General features: G+C 41.2%; 1 protein-coding gene across 1 annotated transcript in view; it reads left to right on the top strand.

Moving 5' to 3' along the window:
- Positions 1-5,019: 5,019 nt before the first annotated feature.
- bco1l (beta-carotene oxygenase 1, like) overlaps positions 5,020-25,025 on the top strand; it is a gene marked incomplete at both ends in the record, with an annotated part of 47,905 nt that continues 27,899 nt past the window's right edge. Inside the window, 5 exons of the mRNA XM_084322897.1 lie at positions 5,020-5,086; positions 6,536-6,664; positions 7,507-7,636; positions 11,082-11,229; positions 23,307-23,454. Coding sequence (XP_084179023.1) covers positions 5,020-5,086; positions 6,536-6,664; positions 7,507-7,636; positions 11,082-11,229; positions 23,307-23,454 — 622 coding nt within the window. The remainder of the gene's footprint in view (positions 5,087-6,535; positions 6,665-7,506; positions 7,637-11,081; positions 11,230-23,306; positions 23,455-25,025) is intronic.

The following is a 25,025-nucleotide window of genomic DNA, read 5'->3' as shown; positions in this document are numbered from 1 at the left end:
GAGCCATTGATAAGGGCTGGCATTCTCAGTGAACTTCAGAAGTGCAAGATCAAGTTCTGATATGTTTGTCGCTTGCGTTCACCAACGTTCTTTCTTTTGTAATTAATCTTTCATAACAACTAAATGTATTCATTTAGTCTGTATTTTCAGGAACCCAAGACTAAAGTAATGAAAAATTAACCCAACATGCTTTTTTTTGTAATTAATCTTTTATAACAACTCAATTAATGTATTCAGTTCATTGCTATAGCAACATAAAAGCTGCTTACAGGTCTCTCCCAAGGCCAGCTTTTGGTAAATCCGATCATCAATCGATTCTTCTTCTACCGTCATATACTCAGAAAAATAGACAAATCAAACCGACGGTACGCTCCACTCAATGTTGGACTAAAGATGCTGAAACACTTTTGCAAGGGTGTCTCGACGCCACAGACTGGTCTGTCTTTAAATGTGAGGACCTTGACCAATACTGTGACGCTGTCATTGGATATATCAACTTTTGTATTGACTTGTGCATTCCCCGCAAGGTGGTTAAGCAATACTCAAACCAAAAACCATGGCTTAACTCTGATGTTAGACTCAAACTTACTGAACGAGCCACTGCTTTTAAATCTGGGGATGCAACCAGTTATAAACTGGCTAGATACTCGCTGGAGCGTTCACTAAGAGCCGCCAAGCGCTCCTATGGAGAACGGATTGAAGGACATTTTACTGGCAGTGACCCCCGTCGGATGTGGCAGGGACTGAACACTATCACTCAAGCCCAGGGGCCTCGCCTCCGCTGAAGGTGATCACTCGCTCCCCGGTAGACTGAATAACTTTTACTCCAGATTTGATGAAAGTAACACAGAGCGTCCTGTTTTTATTCCTTCCAAATCCAGTGACTTAATTGTCTGGGCTGACTGTCACAGAACATGAGGTGCGCAAGGTCCTGTCCAGTACTAAGGCTAGGAAAGCCACTGGCCCGGACGGCATTCCTCCCAGGGCCGTCAGACTCTGCTCTGAGCAGCTTGCCCCTGTGCTCACAGACCTTTTCAATATGTCACTGGAGCGCTGCCTTGTTCCAAGGAGCTTCAAGGAATCTACTATCATTCCGGTTCCCAATAAATCACCCGTGACTTGTCTTAATGATTACAGACCTATTGCTCTAACCTCAGTTTTAATGAAATGTTTAGAGCGGCTAGTGCTGAATTATATAAAAGGTCAGATTCCTACCTGTCTTGATCCCTGGCAGTTCGCCTACAAGAAAAATAGATCAGTAGATGATGCTATTTCCTTAGCTCTTAATCCTGTGTATGAACACTTAGATAAGAAAAACTCCTATGTTAGAATGCTTTTTATCGATTATAGCTCTGCTTTTAATACGCTTATTCCATCTAATCTGATCCACAAACTTCAGTGTCTGGGTCTATGTGACGCTGTCTGTGAATAGATTCTTAGCTTTTTAATTTTGAGACCTCAAAGAGTCAGGATTGGAAACAATATGTCTGATGCAATTGTTTTAAGTACTGGTTCTCCACAAGGCTGCATTCTCAGCCCTTTACTGTTCTCTCTCTGCACTCATGACTGTACTGCTTCCTATGATAACAATCTGATAGTAAAGTATGCTGATGATACCACGGTCATTGGGCGTATAAACTCAAATGACGAGTCATTTTATAGATCAGAGGTACAGAACCTAGTTAGGTGGAGTGAGACCAATAACCTCACCCTGAATGCTTCCAAAACGAAGGAGCTAGTCATCGATTTTAGAAGTAGCAAGGTATCCCATCTCTCCATTACCATAAATGGCTCAGAGGTGGAGATGGTGAGCAGTTTTACATTTCTTGGGGTCACTATTTCAAATGACCTGAGCTGGCACTCCAATACCAGAACCATTGTTAAAAAGTCCCAGCAACGTCTTTTCTTTCTTAGGAAACTGAAAGAGTTCACAAATAACAGGGTGATTCTACACAACTTCTATCACTGTGTGATTGAAAGCGTTCTTACTTCCTACTGTACTATATGGTTTGGTAACATTACAGACCAGGAGAAGAAATCTCTGAACAGAATTGTGCGTCTCGTACACAAGACAATCGGGGTTAGCCTGCCAGCTCTAGAAGAGATCTATGGTGCCAGGCTGCTTTCCTGTGCCTCTGGCATTATCAACGACCCCTCTGGTCACCCAGCCGCAGGCCTCTTTGTCCCCTTCCCCTCGGGCAGACGCTACCGCTCTATCACATGCTCCAACTCTCGGTTTACAAAGAGTTTCTTCCCCAGTGCTGTGCGCAGCCTGAATAACTCCAAAGGCTAGATTTGTATATTATCCTATTTTGTTTTGGTGTGTTATTAGTCAGGTTGTGGAAGTGCTGTTTTTGTGTGTCTGTGCATCATGCACTTTGATTATATTTATACTTTTACTGAAAATTGTGCCTCTATGCATTATGCACTTTACTATGATATGCACTTTTAGGGGATGTTGATATCAACTTTAGCATTTGTCCTTTTATACTGTCTGTGTTTAAAAAAAAAATCTGTACTGTTTCTACTCTGCTCCTGTTTTGGATTAGTTGTAGACACACAGTGTTTGCTCTGTACCTGTATTCCAATGTGGATTCATCCATACATGGCAAATAAAATATCTGACTCTCTGAGTTACTAGAATAACTGGATAATTATTGGAACGTTGAATTTGGAAGTAGTTATGGGAGAAAAGAATCAAAGCTTATAGTTTATAGATCATGTCAATTTAGATAAGTGATACGTGGCTTGGTTTTGTAGTGTACAGCTGACGTTATCTTTGATTGTAACAGTTCAAGTACAGGACCACCTGGGTGGGGCTGAGATTACATGTGTCCGTCAAGTCGCAGGCAGGTCACAACATATCCATTTCCTTCTGACCTGCAAAATAAAAGCACAGGACGTCAGATAAATATTCCACCTAGTTAAAACCTAAAGGGCCAAAAAACAATGCAGGTTTATTTTGCACATAATCTCACACACACATCCAAAAACTCTCAACTATTTTGCACACATTCATTTGGTTTGACAGTTACTGAGAGTGAATGAGTTTGAATATGGCCACCAGTGATGTCATCAGGGACATTGAATCCTTGTGTTGTGTTAATTACAGCTCAATGAAATGATAGAAGTCCCTATAAGACAAGGCGTTGTGTTAATTACAGCTCAATGAAATGATAGAAGTCCCTATAAGACAAGGTGTTGTGTTAATTACAGCTCAATGAAATGATAAGGTAACAGTCGCTAGACAAGGTGTTGTGTTAATTACAGCTCAATGAAATGATAAGGTAACAGTCGCTATAAGACAAGGTGTTGTGTTAATTACAGCTCAATGAAATGATAAGGTAGCAGTCCCTATAAGACAATGTGTTGTGCAATGGGCCTGGTCTACAAGATACACTATACGACCGGGGTGCCCATGTACATGTCAAAATACTTCCCAAAGGTCAGTGAATACCACAACCACTACACCAGAGGAAGCTCAACAAATCATGTTAAACCCAGATTCGGCTCAAACAAGGGACTAAACACGTTTCGCAATTATGCCACAACAATGTGGAACGCCCTACCCAAAGCTGTAAAGGAATGTGAATCCCTGCCCACATTCAAAACCGCTCTTAAAGAGCACCTACGGGAGGCTGCAATTCGAAACTGGCCACCGTAAATGCCCAAAACCCCCACCACCTCCTAATAGACAGTCTCCTCCCCACCGCATGTATATATTCCCTCCCCGCCGTATGTATATTTCTCTCCCACCCACCCACCCCCTCCTAATGTACAGTCCCCTCCCCATCATATCTGTCAGGATCTAGGGGTAACAGTACTGTATATTGGAATACCATTTATGTCACAAATGTATCAGTACTTAATACCTATATGTCCCTATGCCATAAATGTCATGTATGTTGTGTATGTCATAAATGTCTATATGAATTGAAAATGGGGGACCCTGATGGAAACAAGACAAACGTCTTTCTCAGGTCTGCATCCCCTTAACAATTGTATGTATTGAGCCGTACTGTATTGTACCCATTCTGCAATCTGTTAAATAAAGTTTTCATTCATTCATTCATTAATTACAGCTCAATGAAATGAGAAGGTAGCAGTCCCTATAAGACAATGTGTTGTGTTAATTACAGCTCAATGAAATGATAAGGTATCAGTCCCTATAAGACAAGGTGTTGCTATTTTTTCATCTACATAATGCAGCTGCAATTAACACAACACAAGGATTCAATGTCCCCAATGATGATGATGACTGGTGGCCATATTCAAACTCATTTACTCTCAATATCTAAATGGATGTGTGCAAACCTGTCTAGAGTATTTGGATGTGTGTGAGCTTATGTACAAAATAAATCCCCTTTAATTGAAAAGTGTAGAGCTTTAAACTAGGATTCAAAGTAAATTCACATCACATCTCTGGGTGGTTGGTTTCTATATAATAGCTTGGCCTATTGACTGTCTCAATGTCAATATACAGTATTACTATTTCCCCACATTATAAATACGTTCTTCAAAGTTGCCTAGTGAGCCACATGCTAATTCTATATAGTGGGAGTACAATTGTAATAGAGGTTCATCATTAGTCTCTCATAGTATATATTCAGATTTTAATTCTTTATTGCCTATATTTATTGTAACATAATATAACTGATACTCATCTGATGACTCATCTGCACATTTGATTACACTGTTTACTTTTCTAAATGTATTGCCTATAATTGGTGTCTTTCTACTATTTCCCTGCCCATACCCCCCCTCCCCCCATGCTACTATGGTGCCCGAATAAGGAATATGATCTTATCTTGTCTTTTATTTCGGAAAAGAAAATGAACGAGAAGTCCGCTGTGGGTTGAAACGGCATACACAACACAGTTATGTAATTCACAATAACTACTATCTGTAGTTACTATCTGCTAACAGCGAGAAGGCACGTAAGCAGCCTAATATAAAGAGCCTCCCTCCCCGAACACCGCGTCCCTCTGAAGTGACAGGAATACAAGTTGTATTAGAATAATGGCCAACGTCGTATTCGGAAAGAATGGGTCTGAAACTCCCGTCCCGGTGAAGGCGCATATAAAAGGTAGAGGCACGACTTATTTTGCTAAATATAATGAAAGATAATATCAAATGAAATGAGATTTATTATTATTATTATTATTATTATTATTATTATTATTATTATTATTATTATTATTATTATTATTATTATTATTATTATTATTATTATTATTATTATTATTATTATTATTATTATTATTATTATTATTATTATTATTATTATTATTATTATTATTATTATTATTATTATTATTTTCCATCTTTCCGCTCCACTTTCCAAGCAAAGTCCGTAACAACAACTGCGAAAAGTACTCGTTACTTTTAAGTTTATGGTTTACTCTCAGATTGAGGTGCAGCTTCTCTCTCTGATACACTGTTGTTGTTGATGTTGTTGTTGTTGAATGCTACGGTGAGGACAACGTGCCAATAGGGTGAGGCGTTTGATTGATTGATTGATTGATTGATTGATCGATTGATTGATTGAAAATGTTATTAACAGATTGCAGAATGGGTATACAATACAGTACGGCTGTATCGGCGTGACTGTAAGTCATGGATCACCAGTGCCACGGTATAATAGCAGATAATAATAAATGACCATATAGCTATATATAATAATAATAATAATAATAATAATAATAATAATAATAATAATAATAATAATAATAATAATAATAACTTTATTTGTATAGCACCTTTCATACAAGAATTGCAGCTCAAAGTGCTTCACAGTAAAAAAGACTTAGGCATAAAATTTGCAAAAAATGGGCAGATCAAGAGCAATGCATAAAGTGCAGACATACAATAAGTATAAAACGAGCATAAAATACGTAGCAGCAAAATAGACAAATGTATTCCTCTTTACAAGAAACTAAACATTCTGTCTGTATCTGAGGTTAATTCTTTACTGATATGTATATTTGTGTACAAATGCATTTATGATTATCAAAATCTACCAAATGGTTTTAATAGTTTTTTTTCTTTTAATTCGGATTTTCATTCATATGTTACACGTCAGTCCAGGGACCTGCATATACCTTACCTCTTAGGCAGTTCTCAGTGAGGTATAGAGGGTCCAATCTTTGGAATGCCGCTGATCCTATGCTGAACAAATCTCCATCTCTGCTTATTTTGAAAGCAAACTACAAAAAAATGCTCATATCAAAAAAGCAGTAGATAGATAAATGTGTAGCGCTTCCTCACTGTGTGTATCATGTGTTTGCAGGTACAGTTACCTCTCAGAGCCGCAAGGTGGCAGTAAAGGGTCTGTGTAGCGCTTCCTCACTGTGTGTATCATGTGTTTGCAGGTACAGTTACCTCTCAGAGCCGCAAGGTGGCAGTAAAGGGTCTGTGTAGCGCTTCTTCACTGTGTGTATCATGTGTTTGCAGGTACAGTTACCTCTCAGAGCCACAAGGTGGCAGTAAAGGGTCTATGTAGTGTTTCCTCACTGTGTGTATCATGTGTTTGCAGGCGTTCTCCCAGAATGGCTGCAGGGGACGCTGTTGCGCAACGGACCAGGATTGTTTTCCGTAGGAGACACGGCCTACAACCACTGGTTCGATGGACTGTCCCTGATACACAGCTTCACCTTCAAGGACGGTGAGACATAGTCAGAGTGACAGATAGTCAGACAGACAGGCAGACAGACAGACAGGCAGACAGACAGACAGACAGACAGACAGCCAGACAGACAGACAGACAGACAGACAGACAGACAGACAGACAGACATACAGACAGACAGACAGACAGACAGACAGACAGACAGACAGACAGACAGACAGACAGATAGATAGATAGATAGATAGATAGATAGATAGATAGATAGATAGATAGATAGATAGATAGATAGATAGATAGATAGATAGATAGATAGATAGATAGATAGATAGATAGATAGATACTGTAGATAGATAGATAGATAGATAGATAGATAGATAGATAGATAGATAGATAGATAGATAGATAGATAGACAGACAGACAGACAGACAGACAGACAGACAGACAGACAGACAGACAGACAGACAGACAGATAGATAGATAGATAGATAGATAGATAGATAGATAGATAGATAGATAGATAGATAGATAGATAGATAGATAGATAGATAGATAGATAGATAGATAGATAGATAGATAGATAGATAGATAGATAGATAGATAGATAGATAGATAGATAGATAGATAGATAGATAGATAGATAGATAGATAGATAGACAGACAGACAGACAGATAGTCGGACAGACAGACAGACAGACAGACAGACAGACAGACAGACAGACAGACAGACAGACAGACAGACAGACAGACAGACAGACAGACAGACAGACAGACAGACAGACAGACAGACAGACCTCTGACTGACAGAGACTCTGACCTCTGACTGACAGATGAATAAGTAACGCTGACATCACCACTGACTCCAGGTGTTGTTCTGTGCAGGTGATGTGTTTTACAGGAGTAAGTTCCTGCGTAGCGACACGTACAAGAAAAACATGAAGGCAAACAGGATCATTGTGTCTGAGTTTGGGACCATGATCTACCCAGACCCCTGCCAGAACATATTCTCAAGGTATCTCAGTTTTTAGCTGTTTCTGTCTAATGTCATCACAATGTCATCACATACTGTATGATAGCATGTACAATAATGCTGTATATACTGTATAATATATATATATATATATATATATATATATATATATATATATATATATATATATATATATATTATTTATACTTACTGTATATATATTTATCCACATCTGTCTGTTTATACCGGCATATAATCCTTTTTACATATCCGTAGATACTATATCTATATCTGTACATATTACCTACTCTTACTAGTTACGCTGCTGGCCAGTATGACTTAAAAAGTTTCTACTTTTAAATGTACTTAAGTACTAAAAAGTAAAAGTAAAAACCTTTTTTCTGACTGTCTATTCTTTTGATAGCAGGTGTTTAATCAAAGATCCCCGCTTTCTAGTCTTGCACAAGGACCAATCAGCATGGGTATGGGCGGGTTAATTTTCCATTGATGGGGATTTGATTGGCTGTTTTTAAATAAAGAGCGGCCGCAGGATCAATAACGTTAATGTTAGTTCGGCCAGAGAAACAAATATACTAATTCAAATAGACCTGCAAGATTTGTACTTTGTAGGTCTGCATTTTAAATGTAAGCAGTAAAAAGTATGTTTTTTCCCCTCTGAAATGTAATTGAGTAAAAGTACAAGTATACAAACCTAATAATACTCTAGTTAAGTATTAAGTACAAATCCCCCAAAACAGTACTTAAGTCATCATCATCAACCTTTATTTATTCTCGAAATTACAATTGAGGTCACCCTCATTTTCAATGTAGTCGAGACTTTACAGACATTTCAATGCACACATTTCTACAATATAACAATAATAAATATTAATAATTATCTACATAGTACTCTCAGTCCAGAGTGCACCACAGCAATAGTATAAAAAATAAAATGAACATAGGCATAAAATCAGCACACAAATTGACAAAATAAAAATGTGCATAAACTTCAGACATAAGTCAGAATAGGTATAAAAGACAATAAAAGTAGTGCAATGTAGACGTGCAGATTTAAGAATAGACATAAAATAAGTACAATAGTACTTAGTACGCTCGAAGGCATGGGAACAAAGATGTGAAAATCCGCATAAAATATATACCTAGGTAAATGGAATATTGCTCCACTTCTACAAGGGCTATTTGCATATCCTTGGTATCTAGGTACATCTATGGACCTCAGGGAATGTATTCACAGTGTCAGAAATATTGTGTCTATTACTAGGCTTGCTTAAATTGTGATGAAACAAAGGAGAATATGAATTATGATTTTTCTTTGCATCTTTGACAGTGAATAACACCATGATAATAATGACCAAACTTTGTCCATTTCCGTTCCCGGCTTGGATAGACGATTCTACATGCTTTTGTGACATGTTAGTGATGTTAATACTTGAAAACGTTTGATTTTAAAATCGCTAATTTTTTGCATCACTCTGAAAAATATGGATCTATGATCATAATGTCATTTTGGGGTCGGTACCGACCCTGAGGGGTGGAACAGGTTAAGTATTGTAGCGAAGTACAATTGCTCAAATACTTTACACCCCTGCATCTCTGTAATGTTTGACTCCTCCTTCCTCTCCTCCACACACCTCTGTAATGTTTGACTCCTCCTTCCTCTCCTCCACACACCTCTGTAATGTTCTACTCCTCCTTCCTCTTCTTCACACCTCTGTAATGGTTTACTTTCCTTCCTCTTCTTCACATTTCTGTAATGTTTGACTGCTCCTTCCTCTTCTTCACACCTCTGTAATGTTTGACTCCTCCTTCCTCTTCTTCACACCTCTGTAATGTTTGACTCCTCCTTCCTCTTCTTCACACCTCTATAATGTTTGACTCCTCCTTCCTCTTCTTCACACCTCTGTAATGTTTGACTCCTCCTTCCTCTTCTTCACACCTCTGGCATGTTTGACTGCTCCTTCCTCTTCTTCACACCTCTGTAATGGTTTACTCTCCTTCCTCTTCTTCACACCTCTGGAATGGTTTACTCTCCTTCCTCTTCTTCACACCTCTGTAATGTGTTACTCCTCCTTCCTCTTCTTCACACCTCTGTAATGTTTGACTCCTCCTTCCTCTTCTTCACACCTCTGTAATGGTTTACTCTCCTTCCTCTTCTTCACACCTCTGGAATGTGTTACTCCTCCTTCCTCTCCTCCACACAGGTTCTCCACACACCTCTGTAATGTTCTACTCCTCCTTCCTCTCCTCCACACAGGTTCTCCACACACCTCTGTAATGTTCTACTTCTCCTTCCTCTCCTCCACACAGGTTCTTCACACCTCTGTAATGTTCTACTTCTCCTTCATCTCCTCCACACAGGTTCTCCACACACCTCTGTAATGTTCTACTCCTCCTTCCTCTCCTCCACACAGGTTCTCCACACACCTCTGTAATGTTCTACTCCTCCTTCCTCTCCTCCACACAGGTTCTCCACACACCTCTGTAATGTTCTACTTCTCCTTCATCTCCTCCACACAGGTTCTCAATCTCCACACACCTCTGTAATGTTCTACTCCTCCTTCCTCTCCTCCACACAGGTTCTCCACACACCTCTGTAATGTTCTACTTCTCCTTCATCTCCTCCACACAGGTTCTCCACACACCTCTGTAATGTTCTACTCCTCCTTCCTCTCCTCCACACAGGTTCTCCACACACCTCTGTAATGTTCTACTCCTCCTTCCTCTCCTCTACACAGGGCCTCCACACACCTCTGTAATGTTCTACTTCTCCTTCCTCTCCTCCACACAGGTTCTTCACACACCTCTGTAATGTTCTACTTCTCCTTCATCTCCTCCACACAGGTTCTTCACACCTCTGTAATGTTCTACTCCTCCTTCCTCTCCTCCACACAGGTTCTTCACACACCTCTGTAATGTTTGACTGATCCTTCCTCTTCTTCACACCTCTGTAATGGTTTACTCTCCTTCCTCTTCTTCACACCTCTGTAATGTTTTACTCCTCCTTCCTCTCCTCCACACAGGTTCTTCACACACCTCTGTAATGTTCTACTCCTCCTTCCTCTCCTCCACACACCTCTGTAATGTTCTACTCCTCCTTCCTCTCCTCCACACACCTCTGTAATGTTCTACTCCTCCTTCCTCTCCTCCACACACCTCTGTAATGTTCTACTCCTCCTTCCTCTCCTCCACACACCTCTGTAATGTTTGACTGCTCCTTCCTCTTCTTCACACCTCTGTAATGGTTTACTCTCCTTCCTCTTCTTCACACCTCTGTAATGTTTTACTCCTCCTTCCTCTCCTCCACACACCTCTGTAATGTTCTACTCCTCCTTCCTCTCCTCCACACACCTCTGTAATGTTCTACTCCTCCTTCCTCTCCTCCACACACCTCTGTAATGTTCTACTCCTCCTTTCTCTTCTTCACACCTCTGTAATGTTCTACTCCTCCTTCCTCTCCTCCACACAGGTTCTTCACACACCTCTGTAACGCCATCCCAGACTTCACAGACAACAACCTGATCAACATCATCAGGTACGGCGAGGATTACTACGCTGCATCAGAGGTCAACTACATCAACCAGATAGACCCCGTGACCCTGGACACCGTCAGAACGGTGAGTTCACGTCCGACCCTAACCCTAACTGTTACGAAGGATCAGATTAAACCGAATATATATATTTATTTATGGATATATATTGAATAGTATTTGTATATCGTTTGATATCCCTTGTATATTCCTTGTACATATACACGGAATATCCCTTTAGCCTACTATAGCCCATAATAGTTCATTCTCTTATTGGACAAAGGACCAGGCGCCAGGGGACCAGCCCCCGGCGTCAAGTTCAAAGGTACCGACGAGACATGTCCGTACTAGCCCCGGCTCCGCTCAGGGATACGGCTACCGAAATGAGAGTGGCACTATTTGTTCACCGTGCATATAAATATGGCGCAAGTAAATGTAGAAGTCCCTTCTCCTTACCCTTCTTCCCAACTTAGTAACAGAACGTGAAGCCTCACCCACGATACGACGTGCGGTGAAGTATGGCCTGTTTGGCCTTAGAATAGCATTGAGACCTCGTGCGAATTAATAACTGAATTGTCAGAGTTTGGCACTGTACCGTCGAGTGCGACGTATTTCTATCAAGTAATAATAGTCTATCGTGTATGGTGCATCGTGCGGTTAGAGTTCTAAGGTGACCAGCATCTCCAACGCTTCCTCGTGTTATCTAGAGTCTTATCCAGGTTGGGCCGACCACATGGCGCTTTCATCCGAGGAGATCTAGGCGAGGACCGAGGGACATGTACACTGGATTACCTACCCGACGACTGCTGAGCCCTATGCGGCTGGAATATATATTTGCTTTGGTACTGTGATTTGTGGAGCGGATAATCGCCGACGCCTGTGAGTGTTGGATTTACCCCCGAGAGGAGTCAAGTTGAGTCGGCGCTCAGAGAGACTGAGGTCGCCTAGCTTCTTCTTCATTGTGGAGCTACAGCCTACAAGAGAACCAAGGTGTATTCATCTGCGGATCAAGAGTCTATTGCACTGTCTTCTGTACTTGAAGTCTCCATAGATATCGTTGACCAGACGGTCTACTACCAACGGCTCTCCTACCCCCCCTACCGGCTTACAACCGGGAGGACCCCCTCCAGAATATCCCGCTATATCATTAAGTGTACCATAGATCTAATTCCCTAAGAGCCAGGTTGTATACTTGCTTCCTGCGTAACCAGAGATTGGACATTCAGTGTTGATTTGCCTACGAGTACTCATTTGCCTTACAAGTGCATTCAAATGATAAATGTAAGATAAATATTCTATGTACCTTTTGCTCCATTAAATATTTGATTATTACCTTTGACTGGAACCGATTTCATATTTAGATATCGTGTACTGTATGGCCAGTAGTTAAAGTACATAAAGCGGTAGTGGTTTAATGATACCATACTTATCAATACAGTCAGGGAATTGTACCCCTCAGTTACACTAACCCTATCCTAACCCTATGCTAACCCTGTCCTAACCCTAACCAATAGAGTTGTTGTATTTGGAGTGTATTTCGTGACTGTTGGGAACTAGGCTACACTGGCCCACCTACTTCCAGTGAATGACGCTAAGCCAGGCTAACGGCACGGCTGTTCCCTAAGCCTAATGCATGCACAGAGAAGAAAAGGGTTTGTATCTGCCTGTCTAACTCCAGGGTAGAAGGCAAATAAGCTAATTTCTCCAAAAGTTGGTGTGTTCCTTTAAGCGCAAACCGGTCAACAGAGCGAGTGTGATCAGGTCCAGAGTTCCAGTCCAGTAATGAAGTGATGTCCGGTGGGAGATCATCAATAATGGCTTCATACAGAAACAGATGCCAATGCAAGTCATGTCTCTATGCCAGGGAGGACGACCCAACCTTATCGTGAAATGATGGCACCATAACTGTCACCGCCGATAAATCTAAGGGCAGAATGATATACAGAGTCCAGAGTATAATCCCCTTGAAGCACAGACAGATACAGACAGACAGACAGACAGGCAGACAGACAGACAGACAGACAGACGGACGGACGGACGGACAGACAGACAGACAGACAGACAGACAGACAGACAGACAGACAGACAGACAGACAGACATACAGACAGACAGACGGACGGACGGACGGACAGACAGACGGACGGACGGACGGACGGACGGACGGACGGACGGACGGACAGACAGACAGACAGGCAGACAGACAGACAGACAGACAGACAGGCAGACAGACAGACAGACAGACAGACAGACAGACAGACAGACAGACAGATAGACAGACAGACAGACAGACAGACAGACAGACAGACAGACAGACAGACAGACAGACAGACAGACAGACAGACAGACAGACAGACAGACAGACAGACAGACAGACAGACACAAGTGGATTTCTTGCTACTGGTTTATTTTCTTGCTAAGTCTTCTGTTTCTCCAAATTCACCATAAAAACTTGAATGAAAAAACACAAGCCATGTTATCTTAACACTTTGAGCGCCACGCCGGCTTTTCCTTTTTACCCGCTGAATGCCACCATCGGCGCCAATGTTTATTTGTTTATTTGTTTATTAGCAAAGGATCCCCATTAGCTGACGCCGAGACGTCAACTAGTCTTCCTGGGGTCCAAGACAACATTAAAACATTACAACATATACATTGCAATTAAAACATAATACAATTAAAACATAGCAAGACATACCAAATAAGGAAACACAACATAGCAAGACGTACCAACCGAGGAACCACAACAACATTAACACACAAACATATTATATCTAAATATGTACATCAACGGTAACATATTGCATATCTCAGCATTGTCAATATTGGCTACATGTAAGATTTTAATTTATTTTTGAAGCTTGCTACACCTCTTATGTCACGTATGTCACTTGGAAGATAATTCCATGCCCTGATAGCCCTATATAAAACTGTTCTTTGCATACTGTTAGTGTTTGTATGGGGTAGAATAATCTGCCCTCTACTTGCCCCTCTGGTAAAATGCATGTGCACATTTGAGGCGTAAATTATTTTATCCGTGATATATTTAGGACTGTGGGTTGTGATCACTTTATGAAAACAAATGAAAAGGTTGGCAGAAAGTCTTTTCTCAACACTCCTCCAACTAAGACGTTCATGCATTTGAACAACACTAGTCCTATATGAACAACCAAGAACGAGTCTTGCTGCCTTATTTTGTACCACTTGTAACCTATTTAGCGACTGCTTTGAAGCAGAAGCCCACACTACAGAACAGTAATCCAAGTGGCACAAAACCAAAGCACAAACAATCTGATTAAACAGTGCAAATGGAAGGAATGGTGCACATTTCCTGGCAGTAGCAATAGCTCTACCCATTTTAAAAACAGTTTTGTTTATGTGATCAGACCATGATAAAGTACTATCAAGCCAAAGGCCTAGAAGCTTAGTTTTTTCAACCTGATGTATAGGTTGACCTGCAATTTGTAGAACCAATGTAGGTTTACGTGCCAATCTTTGATTGGTCCCAAAAAGCATACAAACAGTTTTTGGTATGTTAAGCACCAGCTTATTTGTTTTTATCCAGTCATATAAAATGTCCAATTCACCAGCCAAAACCTGATTGAGCTCAGAGTTTGTAGCTGCAGCATAATAAAGGGTTGAATCATCAGCATATAAAGTCAGACTAGCCTGATGAATAGAAAAAGGCATATCATTAGTAAAAATAGAAAATAAGAGGGGCCCCAGGCAACTCCCCTGTGGGACACCGCATTCTAACCCTCTACTGCCTGACAAAGCACCATTAAAATAGACCCTCTGAGACCTCGAGGACAAATAACTCCTAAAAAATTAAATTGCTGAGTTATTAAAACCATAGCAAATGAGTTTTTGTATTAAAAGATTGTGATCAATCACATCAAATGCGGCACTGAAGTCTAACATAATAGCACCCACCAGCATTGAACTATCGATAGCTGAAAGCCAACTATCAGACATTTGTGTCAAAGCAGTACTGGTCGAATGACCTGCCCTGTATGCATGTTGGTGTACAGTTGTTATGTCATTAGCTGAAAAGTAGGCCTGGACTTGCTCAGACACAATTTTTTCCAGTAATTGACTGAGAACGGGTAAAATGCTAATAGGCCTACTGTTGGGACCTCCAAAAGGTCATTTAGCATCTTTAGGAAGTGGAATGATCTTTCCCTCCTTCCATAACAAAGGACACATGCCACTGATTAAACACCTATTAAAAATGTGACAGATTGGTGCAGAGATATGAGACACAGCTATTCTCAACAATTTGCTATCCAGGTGGTCATTACCAGTGGATTTAGAGACTGGTAGAGAGCGCAATAGCCTATCCACAGTCACAATATCCACCTGTTGGAATTCAAAGACACAGTTTTTATCCTTCATAATGTGTTCTTTTATCAACACATCAGAGTTGTTATTGACAGTATTATCCATTCCCTGCCTAAGCTTGGACACCTTGTTTACAAAATAGTCATTAAAATAATCAGCAATGTGAAGAGGCTTAGTCAGATAAATACCACCTTCTGATTCCACAAACGAAGCCAGGGCAGATTTTTTACCCATGATTTCATTCAGTACATTCCAGAGTTTTTTTACTGTCCCTACTGCTTTCTGAGATTTTCTGCTTATAATAGGTTCTCTTACTTAATCTGTTAATTTTAGTAACCTGGTTTCTTAATTTACAGTAATGATTTCTATCTTCAATTAGACCTGATAAAAACGAAATCTTCTTGGCCTCATCTCTTTGCAACATTAAGTCCTTTAAAGAGTTATCAATCCAAGGAGAACATTTCGCTTTGACAGTGAACTTTTTTAAAGGGGCATGTTTGTTCACAATTGTCATTAAATAATCCATAAATATATTTAGAGCTACCTCAGCATCATCTACAGACCTCACATCCTTCCACTGAACTGAACCAAGATCATCAAGAAAAGCCTCCTCACTAAATTTCTTATAGGATCTTGTAAGTACAATTTTAGCCCTGCCCTTTGGTAGTTTGGTTCTCCTGGAAACAGCAATAATATTATGATCACTGAAGCCAACTGGGATAGACACAGGTATGGAACACATTTCAGGATTATTAGTATAGATATGGTCTATACATTTGGAAGTGGTGATTCCATGACAATTAACAGATATCCTTGTAGGTAGAGACATAATTTGAAATAATCCACAGGTGTTTGTAATGGATTTAAGCTTGGTACTCAGATAGCAATTATCTGAGAGCCAATCAACATTTATATCTCCCAATAAATACAATTCACAGTCTTCTTCAGTAACCCTATCCAACATATCACACAATCTATTGAAGTAACGGCTATCCGAGCTAGGGGGCCTATAACAGCAACCAACCAATATGGGCTTTAGGTGTGGCAGCTGTACCTGCAACCAGATGGCCTCAATATCACTGATGTCAATGTAATTTCGTAGTTTTACCGGAAATAGATCACATATATATAATCCCACTCCTCCCCCAAATCGGTTCCTGTCCTTTCTATATAAAGTAAAACCAGCTATAGCCATACTAGAGTTACAGATAGAGTCATCCAAATGCGTTTCTGACACAGCAAGAATATGTATCCGATTAGCCTGTAAGAAGAGAGCCAGCTCATGTGTCTTATTCCTAAGACTACATATATTAATGTGGGCAAAGATTAAGCCCTTAGGTAAATTGCCCATAGACATGATGTATAAAATACCACACATATGTTAAAAAATACTCAAGAAACACCACAACAACCCAGGACACACATACATGGTCATCAGACATCACTTGGAACGGGATGTTGCTTTCAATGAGGATAGTTACCATAGCAACCATCGTCGCGTGTGTACCGTTGCAAGCCTGCGCCATTGTTTACTGCAGTCAGAAACACGTTAGCGTCCAGCCTGTGCTTTTTCATCCCCTCCCGTCAGCCAATATGTGATGTCGGAGTTGCGATACATCTGTCCATCGATGAAGAGTTTATCGATGAACAGACGGGTCTTTTTATTGCTGTTTCTGGCGTCCGTCATGATATGTTAATATCGCCTAATCTATGTTTTAAATTATGGCTATGTGTCTAATCTGCCCATCGCATTATCAAATACTATTTTCCAGTCAGTGCTGTCAAGGCAGATTGGTTTTTTATCGCGTCATTTCCGTTTCAGAGCATTTAGAAAAGCCCCCGTTTTGAGATAAAAAACAGCCCATTCTGGGGCATTCTATGAAAATCGTCTTTTACTGGAATATTCCACAACGTTGATATTCGTCTGCCTTTTCATGAATCGTTTTCAAATAAACGCTAGATGATCAATATTATACGTGCACGCAAGCACATTCGGGCCGCGCACGGATAATCGCCGCATTGATTTCCTCTTGGACTTTTACAGTGAAACCGAAAGAGGACATTTCACAAAACAGCTTATAACTTCATCAAACTTACTCTGATTATCCTAACACTGATAACATAGAGTCCTTACCTGACATCAGATGGTATCCAACTGGTATATTCCAATTCCTGATCACCATTCGAAAAAATCGATAAGTGTATAGATCCAACGCGATACAGTAGAACTCCATGATCCGCGGGGCTCAGAGGATCCAGAATGAACTCTGATAACCCCGGCTGCATCAGTGGACTGGAAAATGTGGAGTACCGGATTTTCTTCCCCATTCATTTTCATTGAGTCCATTCCAAAATCCCTTATGTCATCTGGGAGACGACAGGGGGCGCTTTTTTCCACAATGATCGCCGGCGCCGCTCGGCTATACTCGGGTAGGCTCGGGTGATGCAATATGATTTCAGATCGCTAAAAAAAAAAGGAAAAAAAATCAGAGAAATCTCGTGAGTGGCTTTCAACCAATAAACCTGAGTATTCTCGTGTGTGGCACGGAAAGTGTTAACATGAAATAATAGCATGAACAGCATGTGAAATAACAATTTACCAAAGTAAAATACAGAACAAACAAATACCTCATTGGCTGCATGCTACAATAAAGGGAATCATCTTCAGTCTTCAGTTATATAACACACTCAATTCAATTATAAACAGCATCTTTCACCAGAGCACATGCTGTCCATCCGTGCTGCTTGCTTGCAGGTGTCGCTTTTTTAGTCTGAAAACACGTGAGAGCAGCCCAAACTATACTATACCTGACCTGGAGCTGGGACTTCAAAATAAAAGTACTATTACTTGTAGCAAATGAAATAATGTACGAATAAAATTGTTTGTAAACCATATAATGGCAACAGTTACACAGAGGCTTTAGAGGGAAAGCAGCAGCATGTCTAAAAACTACATCGCCATAATCCAAACAGTTTCCTCTCTGTGCCTTCAGTAGAAAGCTATCTGGCTGCACGTTAGCCTAGCTTAGCACAAGGAATGGAAGCGGACAGTGCCGGTTAGCCTAGGCATTGACCAACTAACACCTCTCCCGAAGGCTAACCGGCACTGTCCGCTTACATTCATTGTGCTAAGCTATGGCTAACGTGCAGCCAGATAGCTTTCTATTGAACGCACAGAGAGGAAACTGGTATCTATCTTCTTGTCTCTCTGGAGAAGACGGTAAGCTAATTTCCCAAAATGTTGGCGTGTTCTTTTAACTGGTGTTGTGGAATATTTCAAATTAGCCAAACAGTGCGGCTGGGTGGCGCAGCGGAGATTGCGCTCGTCACCAATGCAAGAGACTCTGGTCTCGAATCCGGGTGTCAGCATTGCCTCCGGCTTGGGCCGGCCGTCATACTGGCTCAATTGGCAGAGCCAGCGGGTGGAAGTCGATCGGTGGTAATTTGGACGTTGTGGACAGTGACTCCTACAGGTCGGTTGGGGGACGCCTGCACAGCAGAGACAGGAAGTGGCGGGGGTAGTGTGAGCCTCCCATGCATAACACCTTGCCAATGAGAGTCCGCGCTGGCAGGTGAAAAGATGTGACAGGCTGCCTCCTCGTGTACCGGAGGGGACACGTGATGCAAGGCTTCTATCCTCCCTACAACCGACCAGTGGGGGGCATAGTCAAGCAACGTTCAAGACAGGGGAGGAGAGAATTGGAAACACTAAATTGGGATGGGAGAAAAATAGAAAAATAAGGAGAAAAAGTGGATACAAAATAAATAAATAAATGAGCCAAACAGTGAAACTGTAGAAATTCAGAATGTGTAAATGTCCATGGCCATTGATCAGTTTATCATCAGAGACACACAAGCGTCTGACCAGAAAGTGACAAAGAGGCCTGGTCAGACTTACATTAACTCATTGGCTGCCAGCTATTAGCCTTATCCTGTGGTAGCTACTGCCACGCTGTAAACGATGGGAGTTAGTCACCTTGTTTGTAGAGCTAAATCTATATTCTATATTATAGCCATGGATACAATACTATAGTCATTTGACATTGAGTTTCTTCCGGTCAAGATGCAAAAAATAGATCATTTTCCATCCATACGTTCACGTGTTATACCGTGGTGAATATAAGTATGGTTTTAGAGTGGTCTAGGCCTGAAATGCTTAGTTATGGCAGTATACGTCGATTCAGTGGAGGCTGCTGACCAAATTTTTAGGTGAAGCACAAATTATTATATTATATATTAAATTATATTTTTTAAACATCCCCAACGCTGCAACACCCCCATTCCTCCCAGGTGTCAGGCTCCTCATTCGCTTCCATTCATTTTGGGGACCATGTTTAAATATCATCCTTCTGAAGTATAAACAAACTATACTGCTGTGACGATTTCAATAAAACAAACCATTCTGAGTCAATGGTATGCAGTGGCGTTGCGCAATATGTCGGGGCCCCCCCGCAGGGCAGACCACTCCCCTAAATCAAACCAAGCAGACCATGTACAGTATACAGTGGCTCGGCAGCCCGATCAAACCAAGCAGACCATGTACAGTATACAGTGGCTCGGCGGCCCGATCAAACCAAGCAGACCATGTACAGTATACAGTGGCTCGGCGGCCCCTGATCAAACCAAGCAGACCATGTACAGTATACAGTGACTCGGCGGCCCCTGATCAAACCAAGCAGACCATGTACAGTATACAGTGGCTCGGCGGCCCCTGATCAAACCAAGCAGACCATGTACAGTATACAGTGGCTCTGCGGTCCGATCAAACCAAGCAGACCATGTACAGTATGGCTCGGGCCCATCAAAAAATAACACAGTATGCTATGACTGGCCCCTGTAAATGTCCTAACACAACCCCCTCAATGTACAGTAAATGACCAAGTATGGTTTTGTCAATATTCCAATGTACAGTTTTGTTTGTACAGTTGTAGTGTCCCCCCCCCCACCCCTCCTACCCAAACCCTCTCCCCACTCCACCAACCACCTCCAATGTACAGTCCCCCCCCTCCTACCCAACCTCCTCCAATGTACAGTTTCTACGTCAAATGTATATACTCCCTTTTCTGGACTCTTTTTATATCACAAACAGTACTGTATTTGCAAGTCTGGTATGTCATAAATGTATAGATGTAGCAGTACTGTCTATCTGTATGTCATGTATGTCATAATATGTTACGATGATTTGAAAATGGGGGACCCTGATGTAAACAAGACGAAAGTCTTTCTCTGGTCTGCATCCCCTTAACAATTGTATGTATTGAGCTGTACTGTACTGTACCCATTCTGCAATCTGTTAATAAAGTTTTACAATTCAATTTAATTCAATTCATGGCAGAACATATAGTTTGGCTCCACACACACACACACACACACACACACACACACACAGCGGCATCACTTATGAGCGGTTATTTGGTTACTCACCATTGTTGCAGCTGACGCGCCTTGCTCCAAATGTGTAGACAATAGACAGACAGTGAAACAAAGTTCTCCTCCAAGTCCTGTGGGTATTGTCTCCTCAACGTTTCTGCAGCTGAGCGAATTGCAGTTCTGCTCAATGAATGAATCCGAGAGAGGAATCCAAATTTCCCCTCTAACTAGTGCTATATGCTTCATTGCGTCATTAATAAAGTTTTCAATCAATCAATCAAACAATGCCGTTTGTTTAGACATTCACAAGACTTGCATAACGTTACAACATAACGTTAGCTAGCAAGCAAGCTAGTCGACAATATCTCCTTCCTCCATTGCAACGCTATCTACAGTACTAGAGAATTCAAAGTGCCCGCGAGGCGATGACGTTGTTGTTGTCACGTTTAGCTTTTATCACAGGTGTATATATATATCATCAAACGATGCACAATAAGTTCATGAACAATAACAAAACACTCCACCCTGGGCCTGGTATCTGCGGTGGTAGCCCTTTAGCTACGTTAGCTCCAACAAGTTAGCTACTTAAACTGAGATAAAAATGATTTTGTAAACAAGCTGCAGAGCCGCAGTACGGCAGAAGAGAAACCATTCTCTGATTGGATCACAAGGCTGTCAATCATTCTAGCTGCAGAGCCGCAGAGCAGCAGAACAGAAACCATTCTCTGATTGGATCACAAGGCTGTCAATCATTCAATCCCCCATTCAATGGCAAGAGTTTAACTATTTTGATTGGCTATTATTTATTATTTATTTAATCCTGGGCCAACCTGTGCAGCTATCTGCACAAATATTTACTGCAGTCATTACTGCAGTGCAGGCCTGCTCAGAGCTGTCAATTTTGTCCATTTTTTGAAAGAAAATAATTCACTGGTATTTTTTTTACAGAGGAAAACATTTATAATAAATAAAGAAAATAATAATAATAAAGAAAAAAAAAGATATATATATAATGACTTGTTTTGTTTACATCAGGGTGAACGCTGTTGCATTCGCAAATATGAGAGCTCTGTCAATTGATAAGCGACGGCCATATTAGACACATAGCCATCATTTAAGATATAGTTTATGCATTCGCAAATATGAGAGCTCTGTCATTGAAGTGGGTGGTGGCACGCAACAGCGTTCACCCTGATGTAAAGTAGCGATTTTTTACTGGTTTGTCATGACAAACCAATTACATAATCCAACATATGTGTAAAGAAACAACATATTCCAGTTAACAGTATATTTTTTTAATTATTCATTACGGTATAAATTAGGTTAACTGGAGCTGCGTATTGCTGGCTCTCATATTTGCGAATACAACAGCGTTCACCCTGATGTAAACAAAACAAGTCATTGATAAGCGACGGCCATATTAGACACATAGCCATAATTTAAGATATAGTTTATGCATTCGCAAATATGAGAGCTCTGTCATTGAAGGGGCTTGTCGCGGCTCATGCGCATGCGCGGGCGTAAGCGATAACTGGCGGAGATAAGGGGGGCGTGCTAGCGTAGGGTCACGTGGGCTTAGTGGCCAATCAGAGGAACCCGGAAACCGAACAGCGTTGTAGAAGGCATAGACGCGAGCCGAGCGGGTGGGGTTTAAATACTCAGGCGAGCCAGTTCTATACAACGATGGCATCGAACAGTAACCCCGCCCGCCCGCACATATGTAACGGTCGGTAGTGTGGTACGGACCTCCACAAGCAGTATTTGGAATAGCGATCAGATAATTGGATTATTTCTTTTGCATTACATCAGATAGAAGGTAAGAACACTATATATAAATTTGATCGTTGATCTGATATTTATTTCTACCGCGATCACAGCTATCTGTGTGGACCGTGTTGTGCTTATTACCGTTGACTGCGGTGGTCATTTCATGTATGCACGACGAGATATAATAATGATAATCTAGCGTTGATTTCAGGATGATTAGATAATCAGCCGAAAAATTACAACGTGATGACTGGATTACAGTAAAATGCCTTTTTCTCGTATTTTTCCTGGAATTACTCAAAAGCACCCAAACCATACTCTATTAAAAACGGTATAAAACGGAAATGTACGGATGAAAAAACAATCTGTTTTGGGCATGTTGACTGGAAGCAATTCACTGACAGTCGACGGCGTTATTAGACCCATAGATATAATATAGGATATATTTTAAGCACTCGCAAATGTCGCAGTCTAAAACTATATCCATTGAATAAAGACATGGCGATGAAGGGGGATCAGCGCCCCCTGCTGCTGGCGGTCAATGTGTTAATGAATTTAGCTGTGGGTCCTAGTGTCTTTATACTAGTTGATCATATTAAATAGTCAAGGCTATCGACATAGAATATATATTTTAACACAGAACTATATGACATGATAATATTTTTCCCATCATCACACTGGATTCCAGATCAACTACAGGAACCACATCGCTCTGAACCTGGCCACCGCCCACCCCCACTATGATGACGAGGGCAACACCTACAACATGGGTACCGCCATCATGAGCCTCGGGCGGCCCAAGTACGTCATCTTCAAGGTCCCACGTGACGCCTCAGGTAACGCGGTCCGTCCTCAGGACCTGCTGCTGGGATTAGAATTCCGATCAAGGTCAACAGGCTACTACCGGCAATCCATGTCTGTAATAATAATAATAATAATAATAATAAAACAAGAATAAAAACAATAATAATTTAATTATAAAAAATAAGATTACAGTTAGAACCGCCACTGTCTGAGGTCATATGCTAGGCTGTTCTGAGTTAACAGAGTCTTTGCATTGTCTAAAGCCAGGGGTGTCGAAATCAATTACCAAGGGACGAAAAATACAGATGCTTTTTATTATTTTTATTGTTTTTTTCCTCATTATTTGACAATGATGCAAAACAAGACAAAACGTATAATGACACAGAATAATTTTTTTTTATAAAACATTATATATATATAAACAACACACAAAATACAGATGATTTTGCGGCCGGACACATAGACCACTGCACTTCCGCGTTACATTGAGCTCATGGAGGAGAGAGCAGGGGGGGAAGGGGATGAATGAATGTGGATGAGAGCCTCGACATCAAGTGATTGTAGCTACGGCTGTGGGGGTGCTGGAGACATGATCCAATAGACCTTTATACGCCTGAGTCTCCTGAATACGGAGAGACCAATTCCAAGTCGATCGGCACTTTCTCGGCAGAGCTATAGTCACTTTTCCGCACCTACTCCCGAACTACGCATGCGCAGATTGATGAACCTAGATCTCTGTGGGCAATCTGCACATGCGTAGGTCCGGAGTAGGTGTGGAGAAGTGACTATAGCTCGGCAGATAAAGTGCCGATCGACTTGGGATTGGCCTCTCCGTGTTCAGGAGACTCAGGCGTTTATAAAAGTCTATTGGATCATGTCTCCAGCACCCCCACAGCCATAGCTACAACCACTTAATGTCAAGGCTCTCATCCACATTCATTCATTTTCTCCCCCCGCTCTCTCCCCCATGATTTCAGAATCCCGGAAGTGTTGCGGTGGTCTATAGCTGATGACCAGTATTGTAGTACTCGAGTCCAGGACTGATTTTCCGGACTCGTGACTCGACTTGGACTTGAGCACTGATGAGGACCCGGACTTGGACTTGGACTCGAGCATTGACTGCATTCGGACTCGGAAGGTGCAGACGAGGACTAGGGCTTGTTATTTGATAAATACAGTTATTTATTTATGATTTGTTTTGGAATAGGCCCTAATCATTTGGCATATAAGATATTGAAGGCTAGTGCATTTGTTCGGCTATTGTGTCACAAAGTAAATAAACTCCCTTTGAAACGGTGACTGCTGTGTCATTTATGTTTAATGTAGACCTTTTTTATTTTTTCGTACGTCAGCTCTTTGACTGCCAGAGTGGAGTGGACTCAACCTCGATGACTTGGACTCGGACTCGGACTAGGGTAACGGGGACTCGACTACAACACTGCTGATGACATTCTAATGTCGACTTCGCGATGGCTTCTGGTAATTTCTGAGACAGAATTTTTAAGGCGAGACAGTACCCCCTAATAGGTTAAACAAATATTTGAATAGATATCACTATGAAACGTTCCCAGTTTGTTATGTACAAATATATTGCAAGTTTTCT

Source organism: Notolepis coatsorum (assembly GCF_963971535.1).
Source record: "Notolepis coatsorum genome assembly, chromosome: 1".
Lineage (NCBI taxonomy): Eukaryota > Metazoa > Chordata > Actinopteri > Aulopiformes > Paralepididae > Notolepis > Notolepis coatsorum.
Note: the sequence above shows the minus strand (reverse complement) of the source record. Positions and strands in the feature narration are given on the sequence as shown.